Genomic DNA, 20859 nt, shown 5'->3' with positions numbered 1-20859 from the left:
TCAAACTCCTCCACCACCACAGTCCTACATTCCACCTCCACTGCCTCCACCAGAGTCACCAGGAGGGGTCCTTTGTTTCCTACTCAGACCTAGATAGCTACTATGGTCTTTGTGATCCCTATGATGAGGCTTCAGGCCACGATCCTACAGGTGATCCCTGGGATAAATATGATATTGATACCCAGGGGACCCTGACATTAAATAGTAACCAGTTAGAGCCTCACTCCCTGATGATACTACAGCATATCACAAGGTTATTCAAAGGGCGGCAGCGTACCTCAAGGTGTATATGCGGTTCACTCACGAGCAAGAAAATTTCCTTTTGGATATGCTCTATAAACCTGAGCATAGCATGCAGTTCACCCCTGTGTTAAAGGGCATTCTAAAGTCTGCCTCTTCCTATTATAAAGAACCTGTAAGAAAGGTGCCGCTCTAAGGGTAGAGAAAAAATGTAGACCCTCTGCCATCCTCTTCCCCTGGATTTATTTGTTTTATTTATTTGAGAGTTTTATACAGCGCTAGCTAGACCCAATGGTATTGGAGCGCTTTACAAGACATGCAATAGACTGACTCACAGTTGACATTATATATTCGGGAGGAAAAAATAAATGAACAGTACAACATTATATAAGTAAATCAAAAAGTAGCACATAGTACATTATTCCTCTTAGGTGGTGATAGATTAAAAATGGCACATTGTGTCAGGTGACCGCATCAAATGTTCCTATTGGTGTGCAAGTTCAGGGGAGCGAGTTGACATATTTGTTCATCAGTAGTGATTTGAGGTTCCGTTTGAAGCAAGTATCATAAGGATTACAGGGGAGGTCTTTCGGGAGTGAGTTCCAAATCCATTGAGCGTTTCCTGAGAAATTGTGTGTCTGGGATGATTTTTTTCTTGAAAAGGAGTGAGTTGAGCTTCTTAGGGCCAGATTTCCGAATCATATACCACCTGTTGGGGGATGGTTACGCAGTTGGCTCCGTTGAAAGGAGATCACGTCCAACAAGTGGGTTTGAGCCATCATCCAACACTGCTGTGGCCTCGAACTGTGCACAACCCCTCCTCCTACCAAACCACCTTCATCACACGCTCCCAGCACAGAACATCTGTTGCATCTTCAAGAGGAGGTGACTCTCCTGCAGAAGGGTACCATAGAGAGTGTGACCCCATAATAATAAGGAAGCAGAGTCTACTCTGTCTACTTTCTAATTCCACAAAATGGCGGCTTTCTCAGACCTATCCTTGGACCTGAGGTCACTTAACCATCAAATCCTATCGAACCTTTTCGCATTCCAACTCTACAGGATGCTATCTCCCTTCTCCAACAGGGAGATGGCATGTCTACACTGTCAGTGATGCCTATTTTCATATACCCGTCCACCCTGCTCATCAATTGTATATTCACTTTGTGGTAATTGATTAGCACTACTAATTCAGAGTTCTTCCTTTACGAATCACCATAGCTTCAGGGGAGTTCACAAAGTGTCTAGCATTGGTGACTGCACATTTGCAAAGGGTGGACATTCATGTGATTCCTATCCTATATGGTTGGCTGATCAAGAGCTGCAGCAATCAGTGCCTAGCTCATTCTCAACCAGCTGTGTCCCTGCTTCACTGCTTAGGGTTCACCATAAATTGTTCAAGGTTCTGCCTACAGGCTCTCCAGAAGCAACTTTCCCTAGGGTCAATCTTGGATGTCACTGCAGGGAATGCTTATCCCAATTAGCAAAGAGTTGCATCTTTCCAGCAGTTGCTACCTCTTTCAGCCCAGTCTTCAGATCTCAGTGAGATCTGCCATGCGCTTTCTAGGGATAATGGCATCCTGCATTTCCTTTGAGACGTATTGGCCTCCATATGAGCTCCTTGCAACAGTGTCTTGTGGATCAACGGTCTCAGGCGGCGGGTCACTAGGAAGATATAGTGTTGGGTCAAACCAAGGCGTGCTGCTGTCTGCAGTGGTGCAACAGTTTGTGTCAGGGCGGTCTTTATGCAGACAGAGTACAGCAGGAGACCATCATTTCAGGTGCCTCTATCACAGGTTGGGGCATGCACCACAACAACCTGACTGTCCAGGGGTTGGACTATCTCTACACCTGGATTCCCACTTCAACTTCCTACAGGTGTTAGCCATCTACTTTTCTCTTAAGACCCTCTTGAAATTGATCTTTGATTAGGTGGTTTTACCAGGACAGACTACATGACTGTCCTGTACTACAGAAGCAGGGAGGGGCACACACTCTTCAGCTATCTAAGTTGGGCCAGGAGATTTGACATTAGGCAATCCGCCACAGAATCAGTAACAACTTTGCGGACTTGTTGCTTCACACACTAGACGATAAAAGCGCTCTTATTTACCACATAGAGAGAACTAGGGTATTTCGAAAATTAAATCTGCTATTTTGTTTTGCATTTGCAAAGCTGCAAAAAGACTGCCTTAATGCAAGAATAGCTAAATGGATAGTTAAATGTATTCAGACTTACTATCTTAAAGCTAAAAGTATTCTACCCAGGGTGCACTTAGACTGCAAATAGGGAGCAACCGAGCTTTTTTTTTTTTTTAAACATTCCATTGTTGGCTATTTGTGAAGCCACCACTTGCTCAACGCTACACTCCTTTACTTAGCAGTAGTGTGTGGTTATTTTAGCTCAACATCAAACCATGGTGGGTCAGACGGTGTTTACCCTATTTTAAACATCTGCATCATTGACACTCTACCGCTCTGAGGGTCCTGCTTTACAGGCTATCCTAAGCATGTGTTTCTACAGCAACACAGCCTATGAATGGAAATATTACCCTGTAAGCATCTGTTCCTAGTGTGTAGTGTTGTAGAGTCATATTCGCTTGCCATCCTTCCCAGAATCTCTTAATACACATTGCACTTTATGCACCTAATGTATCTTTGCACTCCATATTGTACAACCCTTTGTGTGAAAACCATGAAATATGGAGACGTTGTCCTTGCGGATGAGCAACTAGACGAGTAGTTACACCATATCCAGTAACTCACGCAACTTCTTTGAACAAAAACAACTTGCAAATGTCTGAGCCCAACACTAGAAAGTATGCTGAGCATGTGAATCTACAGTCTACGAACAGTTGCTTACAAGATGAGTAACGTGTTCCTTTTTTCTTCTTCTTTTAAGGTATGTTTTCATTGCAATGGAAGCTCTGGACCAGCTTTTGATGGCCTGCCATTCTCAGAGTATTAAACCATTTGTAGAGAGCTTCCTTCATATGGTAGCCAAACTCCTGGAATCGGGGGAACCAAAGCTACAGGTTTATGGAACCAACTCTGTGAGTAAACTCAATAAGATTCTTGTGGTAAAATGTTATTGACATATTAATAAAGACTTTCCAGCTATGACGCATAAAGGGTGAGAGGCACTGTCATGTCACTCGCATTCCATCAATATCCCAAAATGTATTTATCAGACCTTTATATTTGTAGTTTTGTGTGTTTAGTGGGAAAAGTGTAGTTGTTGATTTCTAGGGCATGTTCACAGCAGTAGAGTTTGGGTCTGGTTGGACAGATTTAAGCACACATGCAGGCTTTGGTCAATTTCCTTACACTATTGTTTTGTTTGGGCCAGCTTCTGTTGGCCATTTCTTTGACAGTGTTTTCAATCTCTTATTGTATCGACCCAGATGGATATTTCTGTCTCACAGTTATACTGTTGGCTATTAGGTGAATGATTCCAACTAGTGCTTCCTTTGTAGTAGACAACATGCATTTTTTTCACCATCTGGCAAGGACTGTACTGAACGCAGAAGCCATCTTGAAAAGGTTTCCTCTCTAAAAGCATAACATTGTGCATGGTAAATCAAACCATGCTTGAAGCATGGCTAAATAGGTATATAAATGCACCATCTGCAATGCCAGGTGTTTTTTCCAAGAAAATCTTTTTGGGTCTGTAAAAGAACCCCAGATCTAAAATTCAAAACAAATGATATATTGAAAAATGCAAGTTAAGAATTATAATGTGGTGACAAGCATATGCAGCTCATCTTTCATTTGCACATTTGTTTCTACTATTATGCGGATTGTATTGTTTTCAGTAGAGAAACCCGTATTTCCCAAATGCCTTAATTCCTGGACGATTGCAACAACTCACTTCCTGTCAATCTGAATCGAGGAAGGTCATTGTGCTAAAGGAGCATGGGATGAGTATAGCTAGTATATTCTCTTTGTTGACTTTTTAGTATTGTTCATGTAAATTTTCCTTGCGTTCATTGGCAGGCCCAGTGCTTTTATCGGCAACACACCCATTTTCCATCAGTACCCAACTGACTCAGGTCTTCTATTCAAAACGTAGAAATCAGAAGGCATGATCTGGCATGCAACTCTCGTGACAGCAGGTTTGCCAGCCATGCACCTATATCGTCCTGTCAGCAGCACTTTCAAAGGTAGATAATTTGCTTTCAGTGGTCAGTACAAGTTTTAGATTTCACATTGATAGACTTGTATCCGAACGTTATTTCGTTCTATTTGATGGTGTAATACAAAACAATATTACTTAAATCATCCAAAAGACATACTTTTAAAACTTTACACCACTGTTTTCAGTTCCTGGTGATCATTATTTTAAATAGTAGCTGTTGGGCTTGCTTTGAGAACATGAGTGTTTTCAGGTCAAAGTCAATTTGGTTTTCACATACGAATAGCAGTATAAAAATGGAATTTGATAAATATGTTCAGAATAGACGAGTATCCTCATGAAGTCTAAAATGGAAAGTTGATATTATGTGATTGGTTAGCTGAAAGTTGTGGCGCTGGAGATGTTTAACCTTATGGCCGTGGATTTTATTTGGTCAGTCAAAACTGTTAGTTATTGTTACGACCTCTTTTCCATAGGAAATTGATTTTTTTGGTTTGATAATAACCTTGACACAGTTTGACAAATCTTTACAAAACGTTAAAAAAAAAAAAAATTATCAGCTACTTCAGCTTCTTCTTGGGAAATTTCGGCGTGATCTGTCAAGTGTGGGCCAAGAAAAAAGCGATGGTCCCAAAACTTGTTTTGCACGTGCAATTTTCTGTTGGAAAATTGAACAGCGATTCTGCAAAAACGTCTCAACGGAATTACAATACATTTTCCAGAAAGCTAGATTTTGATCCAGAAAGCATGATTTTTATGATATGGTATAAATGCTTTCGGTAGTTTTTGAGAAATAAAGGCTCAAAATGTATGTACATATCCACTCCATGGAGTGTCCGCAACAGAGCCGCAGACCTGCAAGCTCAACCATGCATTGTGATAGGCTGACAGCAACCTGAAGGAAAAGTTACAGCCACCATTTTAGGACTTAGGGACTCAGTCCGTGAAGCCTAATAAAATAACACAAAATAAAATTTAAGGGGACAGGATAGGGCCCCATGATCCTCTGGGCCTTGTGTGTTCAAATTGTAAAATAAATATTTTTAATTTGGGGTTCCGTTGATCTGCTGATTCACTTCAACTGTCAGCGTGACACCCCTTGAGAATCACTGCGGATCCGCATTGCACCAAAAAAGTGTGTTGGGTGCCTGCAGGAGATTGGGTTTAGCCAGGCACTTTGGCGAACCTCATGCCATGCATGGCCATGTACATCTTAAGTTACGTTTAAAAATAACAAGGTAATTCACTGAAAACGCCACAGATTAAGATGACATTATAGTTAGGAATTGTAATAATAGCTTACTTTACATGAAAATAAAAAACTTAGAAGCCTTCTTATTAATTCTCTGAAAAAACAGAGGTTAAAGAAATGTTCTATTTTGGAGAAAATGTCAGTTAAAACAATGTTTTAAACCAACAAAACCACTAACATTTACCAGCTATATTTATCTTGGGTAACTATAACGCATGCCCTAAAATAACTGTAACTCGCATCCTCACCATGCATGGCATCTGCTCTCACACATTACATCATTCACAAGGCTTTGGCCCTTACTTCACAGCAATCTTTATCACAGCTATCTTCAGAGTGGCCCTCTCTTGGCATACCTGAGTCGCAGACTCAGTCCTGCTTATGGGCAATCACTTAATTGGTGCAGCTGCGCATCTTCACACCTCTCACAGGGGGCCTACTCAACATGGCTCCTGTAGGAAGCTGGCTCTTTATATGGTATACCAAAAAGAGGTATACCGTGCAAAGATCTCCTCGGGCAGAACTGGAGAGGCCGGGTGCAGAGGTGCTTTACAGCGTCAGATGCCCAATGCTATCCTATAGGGATCGAGCCGGTCGAAAAGAGGCTGCACACTTGGACTGGGCAGTAGTCGGTCTGAACCACAAAAGGGGCTTAGGTCTCACGATGCTCGGGGACACCTTTGGTCCTCTTCTCCACGGGCCAGGGGAGACGGGTGCAAAGGTTTCTTCAGGCATCGGATTTTCATCACCAGGAGCACTCACGGTAGAGGGGGCGTGCAAACAGGGGCTGCAGGCAGCGATGGGAAGTCCACAGTGGGCAAGTCCAACGTGGGCTTTGTCTCTGGAGGAACGGGGGACCACGCTGGCATCATAGGCCCACTTCAGCTTAGGCTACACGTCACGGGTGCAGGGATTCTTTCCGGTGTTGGGTTTTGGTGGTCAGGAGTCCTCTCAAGCTGCTCCACAGGAGTTCCTGAGTCTTGGCAGTCCTCCCAGGCTTTTGGAGGCACAGCAGCTTGCAGGATGAGTCGACTTTGGCAAAATCGTCGGGAAAAGCAGACAGGCCTGCAGGGTTGGGGCCAAGTCTGTTGCTTTTTCCACAGTTCTTGCTCTTCACCACTCTTCGGTCCTTCTTCTTTAGGTTGACAGGATCGGATTTCCTTGTGCCAGGACTCCCCTTAATACTAAATTTAGGGGCGGTAGGTTAGTAGCCCATGGGCTACTTACCCCTGTGGTCTCTAAAGCCCCTGTATGACCACTTCCTGGGGTGAGTGGGCATAACCCTGTCCCAGAGATCCTAAATTTGCCATCACCCAGATGGTCACTTCTTAAAAGTCGCATCCACTTCAGGTAGCCCCGTTCAGAGGTGGTGCTTGCTTGAGTGTAGTCACATCTGTTTTGCCTAGCTAATTTTCCCACGTGTCCAGGTGCCAAAGGGCTCTGAACAAAAGGGGTCAATTTCACTCCTGTGAGAGAAGCCAAATTCACATACCAAAGGCAGTGGGCCTCTTTGAAGTTCCCCAGCCCTGGAATGCTAATCACAGGTCATCCTGTGGGTGGTGGGTGCAATGCACCCTCTGCCTTAGCAGGCTTGGTTTATTGCCCTCTGAAAACAAAGGCCCTCACTCTTGGGGGTCAGAAACCCGTTTCTGGCGGCAGGCTGGCAAAATCAGTCAGTCAGCACACCAGTACTGGTAGGTTTTCAGGGGGACTCCTTTAAGGTGCTGTCTGGGTTGTGTGTTAATAGATCCAACACTGATAGCAGTGTCCTTGATAACAATGCAGGTGGGCCATGACCTTGTGTGGACACAATGAGGACCAGTGGGTAACGTGTCCAGATGTCCGACATGAGGATCGTGTGATAACTGCATGTGCTGTGTCTTGATTGGCTGTGTGTTCCTAAATTAATGGGGCATCTTACTTTATGGTGTTTTGGGAATGTGCGCGTCAATCTAGGCATGTGTGCTTTATTTGGGGCAATCTCGATGGACCATTGTGGTGTGGCTACACTTATCTGGCGGATGGACCTGAGTTTCCTGTTCGCTCGTTTGTCTGCTGGTTACGTGCCTGTGATCTTTCAATCAGTAACCTCAGGCCTAGGTTGCAGAGCCTGCCTGACCACGTATATTTAAGTTGTGGTTAATGGAGAGTTCATGACGGGTGAATTTGATAATAGTGATGCGATTTTGTTCTTATTTGCGAATGTATCATTATAAACATAGGCATCGATTCTATCAATATTAAGATTCCCCCTCTAGTTGAATTTTCAAATACATTATCTCACCCATACTTCATGACAGTCACATTAGTGGGAACTTATTGTTCTTCAGTTTTTACTATTACTACTTCCCAAGTTAATTGCTTTCTACCCAATTTGAGGGCTGCGTTTTTACTGCAGGAAACCACACAGAAACAATAGAAAATATGAAAACGGGCAACAATGACATGCACAGACCAGTCTCCTGCTCAGAGGCACCAACCTCCTCACGCATGTTTCTTTGAAAGTGGTGCAGTGCTTGGATGGCATGAGTCAGAGTCCCGTTATCCAGGTCATTGCCTGGGATAAACGTGTAAAAAGAACAATTGATGGACAGAAATGTTGAACAATGTCAAACATTCACCCCAGTACAGAGATCTGTGCCTAAATCCATCGTTTTTTTGCTCCCCATGCCATTCCAGTTTGAATCCAGCCATATGCAATCAGTCTTGACCCTCATCCCCATGGGAACAGTCCAGCCTGAACTGCCAGGCCAGGTCCTGCCTGGACCGAAAAACAAGCATCCTGTTTTACCCCTCATCAGACTGGCTAGCTTGACTCCAGTGGCATGGAGAGCACAGGACCCACATCTGGGCATACCCGTCCAACTCAGGGTGACAAATGCAAAAAGAACAATTGATGGTCAGAATGTTTAACAATGTCAAAAATTGATCCCAGTACAGAGATCTGGGCCTAAATCCATCGTTTTTGCTCCCCATGCCATTGGAGTTTAAACTCAGCCATGTGTTAATCAGCCCTAACTGCCAGGTCAAGTCCTCCCTTGAACAGAAAGAAGCACCCTTGGACCGGTTTCGGAGTTTCACCCCTCATCAGCCAAGCTAGCTTGACTCAAACTGGGGTGGCATAGTGAGCAAAAGAACGATGGATTAAACCCAGCTCTCTGGATTGTGGGTGAGTGATTGATAGGTTTCAGCACTCTATCCATCATCTTGTTGTGTTTACTATGGGATAAACATATAGCAGGGCGCACTAATCTTGGCACACACCCTTTCCTGTCGTGTAGTTCTTATACATCTATATAGGATCTGCACTTTTAGACAGCATTAACTGTGGGACTGGTGTCCAGGCTGATTCCAGACACCATCCACCGGATGTGTTCGCCGTTATACCAGCTTGCTCACAGTGCCACTATGGACTCCTCTTACCAAGGAGAGAATTGTTTCTGGCAACTATCGAACATAACCCTGTCCCCTCAAGGATTGTGCAAACAGAACAGTACTTTTCGCTCAGTCACTCATGCTCACTTTGTCTCAGAGAGATACTCAGAATAAACGATAGAGGACATTTTCAGTAAGTATTTATTGAACCAGCGTTATTCTAGAGTAAAATACGTGTGCTGCAACAACCATATGACAGAAACAGATGTATACTGGTATAAGTACCAACAGAGTAAATAGATGGTAGAATTCTACCATAGTGCTAAAACAATGGATATATGCAGGCATATAAATACATGACAGTAATAATCTGTACTCCCACGACGCAAACCCGAAGTAGATGTACCAAAGTGTACCTAGCATGTATATAGGTGTATAGCCAAGAATCCCCTCAGCATAGAACCAACCCCATGTGGGAGAGCGGAGGACCCCGTCTTGGTCTCAATCTCGAGATAGACACCCCGCAAGGGATGTTAGACCACTTCGTGCTGGAGTGTCTGCATGCAGGAGTCTCAGCGTCTCATGTCAGCATGGAAGTCTTTCTCCTCTGCCTGCCCCAGCAAAGATATGGTGCCTATGTACCCAAAATGTACCTTCTGGGGTTCTACCTTGCTGTGTCATGTCGGCCGAGGATGACGATGGTGATGAACCTTATACACAGTTATTATGCAGAAGATGATCATCCTTCTGTGAGTCTGAGAATACTCATGCATAATAAACAAGCCCAGTATTCAGGGAAAACCACATGAAATTTATGTAGCATCTAACTAGGTTAAAGGTCAGCACCAAAAACCGTTCTGTAGTACAATAGCAGGGTAAATGTAGGTAAACGTTTAGGTGACAACCAGGCCTATATTGGGATACATTACAAATCATAACGCCCACTCCGCATCCGTCCGGATGATATACTAAAGAAAGCAATCAATCGTTAAAATGTACAAAAAAAGAAGAAAACGTTTTCCTAAAAAGTTATAAAAAATGCTTTAAAAATGTTATAAATCCTTTAGCTATGTGGTAAAAAGCTCCATAAGACCTCTGAAATATGTTCATCTATAGTTTGAACAACTTAGTACGCCTGAAAGCCATGGTGTTTAAGAAAAAATGTGTTTTAAAATTCCAATTACGGTTGTTTTGGAAAAGAGGCCGAACTGTTCCCAGCACACAGAGAGCCAAATGTTTATGTATCCTCTGCGGGAGACACAACATCACTTCTGCTTGCCTTCACAGATCTGTGATGTAACTCCTCACAGATCAGGTCAATCGAGCAAAGGTGATCTTCAGTTCCCACAGCCGATGCTGAGGAAGTATTTGACACATCCAAAGCCTGTGTGGCTGTAGTAGAGCCGGTATCCAATCCAACAGGAGCTATAGCATCCCGTGGTGGCTGCAAGAATGAGAACATCAACATGGGAATACGCTGAGGACACTGCACTACGTGGGCCTTTAACGGGTCCAGCAATACATCCACATCTTGAGGCGCAACCTATGGAATTGTTAGACAAAGGTCCAACACGCATTCTTCTTTTTTTTTTTTTTTTTAAAGCTTTTATTTTATTTTATAGAACAATAACATCAAGGCAGAGATTTTTTTTTTCCATATGGTAGACATACATAGCAATAAGCAGCAGACCACAGTCTCAGCACTTTGTTACGTTAAAGCATAACATATCAAATACAGACCCAATAGCTCACATTAGACATCCTCCTTCCTCCTTAATGGTCCCCATCAATACTCTCATCCGCCTGTGCTCTTGGCGGGTCACAGATGTTGCCTCTATATTTATTCCACGCCCCCCAGATCTTGTTCCATTTTTGGGGGCAGCCGCGGTTGATAAATACTGTTCTCTCTGCTACCATAGCCGTATCCATATCTTTACACCATGCACTGAGCGATGGGACTTCCATCGCCACCCACTTCTGTGCTATGTTGCGTTTAGCCATCATGATCCCCAGCGTTGCCCAGTCTTGCGCCAACTTTGTTAGGTCATTTGGGTCCCATATATTTAGCAGACAACTCTTGGGCTCCGGCAAGATGGACACTCCCTCTGTCTGTGAAATCGTTCTCATCACTTTCACCCAATAGACCTTAATCTTCGGGCATTGCCATATAGTATGATGAAAGGTACCCTCCTCCCCACACTGCCTAAGACAATATGGGTGCGAGGCTCTACCCATCTTAAACATACTGCATCTGGTGTAATATGTTCGGTGCAGAATTTTAAGTTGTACTAATTTGAGTCTCGAGGGTACACCCACTTCCCTTGGTGAGAACAGCGCCTCCTGCCACTCTGTGTCATTCAGGTCGCCTACGTCGCGGATCCATTGGTCCCTAATTGGCGTCGTGAGGTCCGGTAGGTTGTTAACTAACTTGCGGTAAGTGAATGACGTAGCCCGCTTATGCATGTAGTCTGTCAGTAACCTGTCCTCCAGAGGGGAGGCTTCTGGGACCACACTACCAGGCGGCAGGGCCGTTGTAAGTGCATGTTTTATCTGTGTGTATCGGTATATTTCAGTGGGCGCTAATTCATACTGTTGCTGGAGGCGCTCAAAGGTGGCCACTCCCCCCTTATGCCACATGTCCCCCACTGTGGATATGCCGATGTCATCCCACTGATCAAAGCCCTTACTATTCCTAAGTCGTCCCAGTCTCCCCGTGTCCCATAGCGGAGTGAGTTGGGTTATGACCCCTTGCCAGCCCAGCTTTGCCTGTGCTGCGTGCCATATGGTGACTGTGTGTTTTGTGGGCCCTATTAATGTTCCAGTTTGCTTCTTATTATAGAGGGGGGACAGCATACTTCCTGTTCCTAATTGAAACCTGTCAGCCTTAAATGCAGGATCCGCTTGTGCTACGTGTACCCACTGATTAATCACCTTCAGTTGCGCCGCCCAGTAATATAGGTGTATATTTGGGAGTGCTATCCCCCCATCATACCACCCCCATACCAGCTTGGCGTGTGCTATGCGTGCCGGTTTGTTCCCCCACATTAAGTTGGAGACCTGGGCTGCAATTGCTTTAAAATAGCTTGGATGTACCAGGAATGGAGCATTTTCCAACACATATAGGAATCGAGGGAGCGCCATCATTTTAAAAAGCGCTGCCCTCCCTAGAAGAGTCAGCGGCAATAACGCCCAGTGCGTTGTGTCCCTTTTTAGGCGCTCTAATGGAGGCATTAAGTTTCTTTTGAAGAAGTCATCAGGGTCAGCCGTGACGTAGATACCTAAATATTTAAACGTGTCAACCGCGATCTGTAACGGGCAATCTAGAGGAAGTTGTGGTGGGGGGCCGTGTAGCACAAGCAAGGTAGATTTGGACCAGTTAATGGTGTACCCCGACACCCGTCCGAAGAGTTTGCATATATTAAGGAGGACCAGTATGGAACACCTGGGGGAGGCCATATATAGTAAGATGTCGTCCGCATACAGGGAGATGCGGTTCTCCCATCCTGCTGCCCACCTGAGTCCTCTTATCATTGGTTCCCACCTTATCCATGCCGCCAACAGCTCCATCACCAGGGCAAAGAGCAGCAGGGGCAGGGAGCAACCTTGACGTGTGCCCCTCGCAAGAGGAAATTCATTAGAGATGTGCCCATTAGCCGTAACGTGAGCTACTGGCTTGGTGTATAAAAGGCGGACCCATGCACAAAATTTGGGGCCGAAGCCCATGTGGCGAAGGACTGCGAATAGAAATGGCCACTCGACCATGTCGAACGCCATTCTGGCGTCCAGGAAGAGTATAACCGCCGGTTCCTGTAGATATGGGATACGGGCCATTACTCCGTGCAGGCGCCGCAAGTTTAATGCCGTACTTCTGCCTGGCATGAATCCGGACTGATCCGGGGGGATCAGGATCAATAGGTGCGGCGTTAGCCTAATTGCCAATAGCTTTGCCAGAATTTTCGCCTCTGCATTAATTAATGATATCGGGCGATGCGAGGTGCAGTCCTCAGCAGGTTTGCCTGTTTTGGGTATTGCCACTATTGTGGCCGTTCGCTGATCTAGTGGTAACTCGCCCATCGTAAAGCAGTCGGTGTACATGTGTTGCAAGTGCGGGGCTATGGTCCCCGCTACCTGTTTATAAAGTTGAACTGGTATACCATTTGGTCCCATTGCTTTGCCGGATTGTAATGATCCAATCGCTATCTGCAGCTCCTCTACCGTGAGGTCCGCCTCCAGTGTGAGGACCGCCTCCGGAGCGAGCTTGGGCATGGGAATATCTTGTATATATGACAGCGCTACTTCAGGCGACATTTCCGAAGATGACTCATACACCTGCTGGAAATGGTCCGCCAGTGTGCGTATGATTGTGCGTGGATCCGATGTGATTTGTCCCTCCCTCGTCCGGATCCTCGCTATCTATGTACTACCCTGTCTATCTAGCCATGCCAGAAGTTTTCCGGCTTTATCCCCAGTTTCATATATCTTATGTTGCGTGGCCGCTAGACGAGACCTGGTCATTTCTTCAAGGTATCCCCTATGCTGCTGCTGTTTAAGATGCAATTTCTGAGTTGTATCTGGCGTTGGGCTGCTGGTATGTTGGGCCTCAGCGTCCTGCAACTCCAGCTCTATATCACGTAGTTCCCGCTGCTTCTCCCGTTTATGCCCTGTGATCGAAACTATGGCCTGTCCCCTAAGAACAGTCTTATATGCCTCACACAGAGTTGTCGGGGAGTCTACTGTCTTGACGTTCTCCTGAAAGTAGTGTTTTGTCGCCTTAATCACCGCCTTCTTGATCTCTGGGACCTGCAAGTAACCAGGGTAAATGGGATAGGTACGTCGCCTAGCTGTATGGTGATATGTGTACATCATCTGCACTGGGGAGTGATCAGATATCCCTCTGGGTCTTATCTCGATATTGTCAACGTGTTTCAGGCAATCCGTTGGAGCTAGGAAGTAGTCTATTCTGGATAGACTGCGGTGCACCCCAGAGTGGAAGGTAAACTGCCATGTCGTGGGGTGGTGCCACCTCCACACTTCAGAAAGTCCAAGCGCCTCCAGAAAGCTCCCAAGGCGGGACGTGCCCAACACGGGTGCCCTCGCCGGGTGGCTGTCTAGGGTGCCATCTATAGTTGCATTGAGGTCCCCCCCAATCAAGAGTTCCCCCTCCGGTAGACCAAGCAGGAACTCGCTAAGAGCCGGGAGTGCCACTGCGTGTAGCGCAGGGGGAATGTAAACTGATACTATATTTATAGACCGCCCCTCCCATTGATTTACTATGGCCGCAAAGCGGCCGTGGTCATCCGTTTTAGTATGGTGCACTATCAATGGTGATTGTTTTTTAATTAGGATACCCACGCCCCTAGAGCCTGAGGAAAACTCAGAATGGACTACCATTTTAAACGCCCATCTGTCCATTGCCCTACATGCAGCACCAGTAAGGTGTGTTTCCTGCAGCAGGGCCACCGTTGGGGAGCACCGCTTTAAGTATTGTAGAACCAATCCCCTCTTTATTTTGTCACCGAGACCATGGACATTCCAGGTGATCATGGACAGTGGTGTCACTGGGGCCATGGGCTACGTTTCAGGATCAGGGGTGGTCTGATTTTGTGCTGCCATACTTGATGTTAGGGGTATGTGAGATCAAATAGTCACCCGTGTACTGCCTCTGCTGGGTATTGTGGAAAAGTGCCCTCTGCCTAAAAACTTCCTTAAGATCAATCACAAAATATAAACAAAACCAACGTAACATATTCACTCCTACCTACCCCAACCCTTCCCCTCTCCCCAATGAAACATACCGATTCTTCCTGTTCCTCCCTTCCTCCCTCCTCCCTAACCCCGGATCAACCCTTAATAAAGAATAAGTTGCAATTGTACGATCATCATAGTGTAGTGTTCGGTACCCCCTAGTATAATCAGAATCCACAGGAGTTACGTGCCTCTCACACATCACCCCCAGTAAAGGGTGAAGACAAATCTCTGTCCCGTGCATCTGTCTGCACAGTCTTTTCTGCTAGGGTGACCATCAAACTAAGATAGAAACCATTCAAAATCAAGAACATAGAACTTCCCCTCTTACCTCCCGCCCCCCCTGCCTCCCTGCCAGACGGATCCCAAACTATCCGCCACCCCAACATAGCAGAGTGCTTCAACCCCTGTAACAGTACTTGCGTGTGGGGGGAAGAGAAGTCCGTGAGACTCTGCAGTCTATCCCCTCCTCCGAGACAGTCTAGTAGTCGGAGTATGCCACGCTTCCTTGGCCGGGTCCGCCACTCTGGGTCAGAGTCCAGCATCTCCGAGCGGGGGGGTGAGTACATCGCGTGCATTACAGCCATTATTTCAAGTCCCCTCATACTTATGGCCAGATCGTATCAGCCGCGCCCTAGCATAGCTCTCTTGATCTGAAGACGCCGCTGCCCCTTATCCCTCATCTCCTCCAGTCCGGTGTGCATCTGCCTCCTCATGTCCCGGGCTATGTTCCAAAGAGCCGTCGGTGACCCCAGGGCGCCGCTGTTGTTTCTCTGTCCGCCGGGATCCCTCCGCTCGTCGCCATCCCCCGAGCCAGTCGTGGTCCTCTTCTGGTGATTCAAAAAAACAAGTTTTTCAATCCGCCACACCGCGCAGTTTTGCCGGAAACAGCATGGAGTATGGTAGTTCTCTGCGCCTAAGTTCTTTCTTTACTTCAAGGAAGCTTCTGCGACTTTTCGACACTGCTGCCGTGTAGTCCGGAAAAAAGGACACCACAGCGTTCTGGACTCGCAGTGGGGGGGCCACCCTCGCTGTTTGGAGTATTGCGTCTGTCGCGATGGTTGAAAATGCGGGCCAGGACCGGCCTGGGGGGGGGGGGGGGTCCAGGTTTGGGCTTACCCATCCGACACCCTGTGTGCTCTTTCCACAGAGAAGAAATGCGAAAGCCCTCTGGGCTGAAGTTTGGTTTTTATGAGCTCCTCGACATAGAGATCCATGGCCGGATGCCCGTCGCTCTCTGGAATACCCGTGATTCGTATATTGTTGCGTCGAGAGCGCCCTTCCTGGTCGTCCAACTTCTCTGCCAGAATCCGATTTTCTACTTCTAGATGGGTGACCCTACCGAGTAGAGTGGCGGTGTCTCGCGACAGTGATTTCGTCAGTTGCTCCACCTCAGTGACCCTGGCGGTCATTTTCTGGAAGTCTGCTCTCAGGAAGGAAACCTCGGTAGAGATGGTGCCCACCGTTGATTGCACACTGCTAAGGGCCGCCATGATATCTTCCAGGGTCACTTTCGTTGCCCCCGGCGGCTCGGAGTCTTTATGAGGGGCGTCCTTGCGTTCAGGCTCCGCAGGAGCATTCTTATTATAGGCGTACTTGTCCAGTTTGGCTTGTGATTTCGTACGCTGGCCCCTGCCCCCCATCTCTGCCACAGGGATGCAGCTCCGACTGGTATTCGCCGCCGCCTGCCGCAGGAGCGCACTCCACACGCGGCCTGTCGGTTTTCCCGCCGCGCCGCCAACCCCGTGCAAGTGGGGCGCTACATCGCTTAGATCGGACCAGTAACGCAGCTTCGCGGCCCCGGGGGCACAACACCGCCCTACCTCGCTTTACCCTCAAGCAGCCACTCCGTGCGCCAGCCGTTAATTTCGCCGTTGGGAGAAGTGGTGCCCGCACCCTCGCCGTATTCCCTTTTAGTCTGGGCTGCAAGGCCCGATGGACCTTTAGTCACTCCTTTGAGGCCGGGGTTCTCCAGCCCAGCCGGGCTGCTCCTGCCGCCTCTACTTGTCTCCCTCTCAACCATCCATGGCCTTCCTATGGTCCTTTAAGCATGCAGAGTTACTTGGTATTGAGCCCCGCAGGCCCCAGACATCCAGCGCTCCTTATATGGCCCCTCAGACCTCTCTCCGCACCAGTGGCCCCCGGAGTGGACAAAACGGAGCTCTCCTGCTCCCTGCAGCTCAGCTGTGGCGTGTCGACGTCGGCTGGGTCCGAGTCCGCACTACGCCCCCACCTCCGCTTCCCATGCGCGCCTCGAGGCCTAAAACGCGCACTTGTTCCGCCAGCGCCTCGAGCTGGCCCACGATGGGGGGGGGGCGCAGGGACACTCACCGGGAGCGTGCACCGGTGCAGGCCGCGATCCTCCTGTAGCGCTTGTCGGCAGCTCGGGCGCCCGTCGTATCTTCCGCCGCCCCTGGAGTACAGGCATTTCCGGGCGTGCGCGACCTATGCCACTCCCCGGCTGCTAATGGCCCGCCAGGCTGCACTTCGCTGTGTTCTGCCTTCGGCACACGATGCGCCTTCGCCGGATCTGGAGCGGCGCAATCGGTGCTCCCAGCGTGACGCTTGTTGTTGGTGTCCCTGAGGCACAATAAATTGTCGGATAGATGATCGGATGCTTTAGGGATTCCGCGTCTCTCCCCGGAGCTTCTCTAGAGTGCGGCCATTGAGATGGCTGTTGGCCACGCCCCCCTCTGCCCTTCTTTTTAATGGGCTGCTGTCCCTGTCCTTTGTAAATGGTGGCTTTTCTTTGGTCAATGGGCTTAATAGTCCCTCCTTTACCACCTTGTCTCTTCTTATAACCTCCCATGAGGACACCCCCTGTTAATCCCTAGGTTTTTTTTTTTTAACAACACTTTTTATTAATCAAGTAGGCAAGGGCTGCAGGCCCCTGACAAACCAGGGGAACTGCCACATAGTAAATAGCAACAACACTTTGTCGTATATAGGAACAATGGAGAGCTATTCATAAAGCATCTATCAAGAAACCCCCCCCCCCACCCTTCCCAACGCCCAACCCCCTCCCCCCGACCGCACCACCGCCAGACACCACCAGAACCATCGCTATACAGTTAGTATGCAGTACCACGCTTGGCATTCAAGTAGGCCCCAAATCTCCCTCCGCAGGGACCGGTGCAAGGAAAATGCCCCTATAATCAGCCCACCGCTTCCAAATCTTGAAGTGTTTCCGAGGGCACCCACGCGCCCTAAAGATCGGTAACTCCAGACCCATATTGAAATCCAGACCCCGTTTCCAAACATTGAGAGAGGGAGCCACCGGGGCCTTCCACGCACGAGCTAAATCCCGCTTGGCTGTCGTTAGGCCCAGAAGCAGCAAGTGGCGCTTATAAATATTGCCCCCAATATCAGCCATAACATGGAGCAACGCCAATCGGGGGTCTACAGAGAGATCCCAGCCCAACACTTCGGATAAGCACCCCAACACTCTCCCCCAAAACATATACACTGCAGGGCAGTGCCCGACCGTGTGCACCAAAGACCCAACCTCTCGTCCACACCTAAGGCAGTCCGGGGAGGCAATAAGTCCCGCCCGCCACAGCCGCTGTCGCGTGTGCAAATACCGAAATTGAACGAGACGCAGGCGGATCGCTATACAGGCCTCACGGGGGGAGGCCAGCGCCTCCCTCCAGTCCGTCTTGTCTAACGGCCCGACATCCGTCTCCCACCGTTCCCGCAGACCCTGCAGGGACGGGGCCCCATGAATCACCAAGGACCGATATATTTTAGAAACTTTCTTCTCCTGGAGATCCCCCATAAACACCTGAGCCTCAAGGGGACTGTATTCAGGAATGGATTGGAGACCCTCCAGTCTAGGGGCGAGGGCGTGGCGCAGCTGGAGGTATTTAAAGAACTGCGTCTGTCGCATTTGATACTCTTACTGTAAGACCTCAAAGGATTTCATCACACAGCTCTGAACCACCGATCCCAACGTAGAGACACCAATTCTGTCCCAGTCCCTGAATCCAGAGAGGGTCGCCAACTGGGGGAGGAGCCCGTTCTGCCACAACGGGGTCTCCCGGGTAAGCCTACCCCACCAGCCAATATGACGCAGAGCCCGGCTCCACACCCGAAACACCACTTGAGTGACCAGTGGCAGTGCCGCCCGCAACGCAGTCGCGTAGAGTAGGATATGCACTGTATGTGGGTCCATGAGGCGCCTCTCCACCGCATATGTCGGGTCCCCCCTATCTCCATACCACCATTCGTTGAGGACCAATAAATGGGAGGCGTAATAATAGGATAAGATATCGGAGGTAGCCAGTCCCCCATCGTACACGGACAAAAAAGCAAACCTTCAGCGACACCCTGGCCAGGCCCCCTTCCCACAGAAAGTGACTCAGAACCGCATTGACCTTCCGAAACCAACTGAGAGGAATCTCATAGGGGTGGTTTTGGAGCTGGTAGAGAAGTAGAGGCAGCGCCACCATCTTAAAGATGGCAGAACGGCACAAATGGTGAGAGGCATACGCGCCCAGAGCTTAACATCACGACATACTTTCTCCCACACCGGCACCACATTGCGCTCCCAGGCGATCGTCGGTACGTCGGTCAAAAAGACCCCCAGATATTGCAGCCCTCCGGCCGCAATCCGCAGAGACACCGTCCACTCACCCTGCACGTCACGACCGCCCAGCACCCACAGGGTGGATTTCCGCGGGTTCATGTATAGCCCGGACGTCTCCCCAAAGACCTGCATCATGCGAAGCAGCCGCGGTCCGGTTCTACCGAGATCCGACAGGAAAAACAACACGTCGTCGGCATAAAGGGCAATGCGATCCGAGAGTCCATGTTCCCACTCAAACCCCGTACTCCCTAGGTTTTAATTACAGCCTCAGAGCACTATTTTCTCAAAGGGCTTAAGGCAGGACACTTGCTTGGTCCTAAGCAAGGCTGGCAGTGGTTACTTTGCTCACTAGCACATCTCACATTTATATGAGACCTTCTATAAATTTCCCTCCATCAGCTCCCCACAGAGTTCAACCTAACCCGGAATTAATATAATAATTCTTTTGTCACATTTCAAAGCTACTAATTGTATATATAGACATAGATAGTCTTGCATGCAATGCATTATGGGTAGGGTGGATTTACCATATCTTCTGCAGGGTGCAGTACCCCATGTGACCTCCTCTGGCCACACATGGTACTGCACCCTGCAACATTGTTTGGTAAAAAACATTGGCATTTATAATGCCATTAACTCCAACTTTGCAGGGTGCGGTACTATATGTGTCCAAAAAAGACACACATATGGTACTACACCCTGCAACATGGCTAGGTAAAAAACATTGGCATTTATAATGGCAATAACTCCAACTCAACGAATGCAAAACCGATTGCATTTCCAATGCAATAGGTCTCGCATTTGCTAAAGTTAGAGCTCTTGGCGTGGAAAATTACAATGTTTTTTTACTTTTGCTTTTTCTACCATTTGGCAATAGTGCTATGCAAATATAATAACTCAACTGCAAATGAAACAACATAAGTAAAAAAAACATTATTTTCGAAGTCAGCAGCTCTAACTTTAACAAATGCGAGACTTATTGCATTGCAAATGCTTGTTTTCTGTACCATTCGTACATGGGTGCTTTGAGAATGGCAGTTGACATGAGTTATGAAGTGTGTTTTGTGCATTGCATTCCATACCTGGAGAATCTAATTGTCGTGTTTACAGTGAAGTGATACCCATATCTCAGGTACTAAGTGTTTTATTTTTTTAGTTTGAAAAATATATACATTAAACTGGGCAGTCAACTCTATGTAGTTCTGGTTCAGTTGCGCTTTTCATTGAAAAGGCGTTTTTTTATTTGCCTGAAACTGGTGACCCCGTGGACACATTTGCACCAAATCAGCAATCAATTCTCTTTTTTTTTTGGGTAAACATTTTTTACTAATGAAAAGAAAAGCATAAAACAGCAGTAAAGCAGTAGATGGGTCCACAGTAAACATGTGCATATTTCAGTACAGATGGTATTCGAAAAACACAGTACGAGTTCTCCCATTGAATCATAGTGAAAATGCCACCAAGTAGTTAACACATAAGAATTCAAATTTGCAAAACAGATATGTACGCCAGTTGGTACTTATTAAG

General features: G+C 47.5%; 1 protein-coding gene across 3 annotated transcripts in view; it reads left to right on the top strand.

Moving 5' to 3' along the window:
• Positions 1-20859, top strand: part of EFR3A (EFR3 homolog A) — a 1080015-nt gene that overhangs the window by 397273 nt on the left and 661883 nt on the right. For all 3 annotated transcript variants that reach the window (XM_085604916.1, XM_085604915.1, XM_085604914.1), the window contains one exon: positions 3143-3293. In XM_085604916.1, the coding sequence (XP_085461042.1) occupies positions 3143-3293 (151 nt within the window). The remainder of the gene's footprint in view (positions 1-3142; positions 3294-20859) is intronic.

Source organism: Triturus cristatus, chromosome 5_1 (genome assembly GCF_964204655.1).
Source record: "Triturus cristatus chromosome 5_1, aTriCri1.1, whole genome shotgun sequence".
In the NCBI taxonomy this organism is placed as follows: Eukaryota; Metazoa; Chordata; class Amphibia; order Caudata; family Salamandridae; genus Triturus; species Triturus cristatus.
The sequence above is the reverse complement of the archived record's forward strand: the minus strand, read 5'-3'. Positions and strand labels throughout refer to the sequence as shown.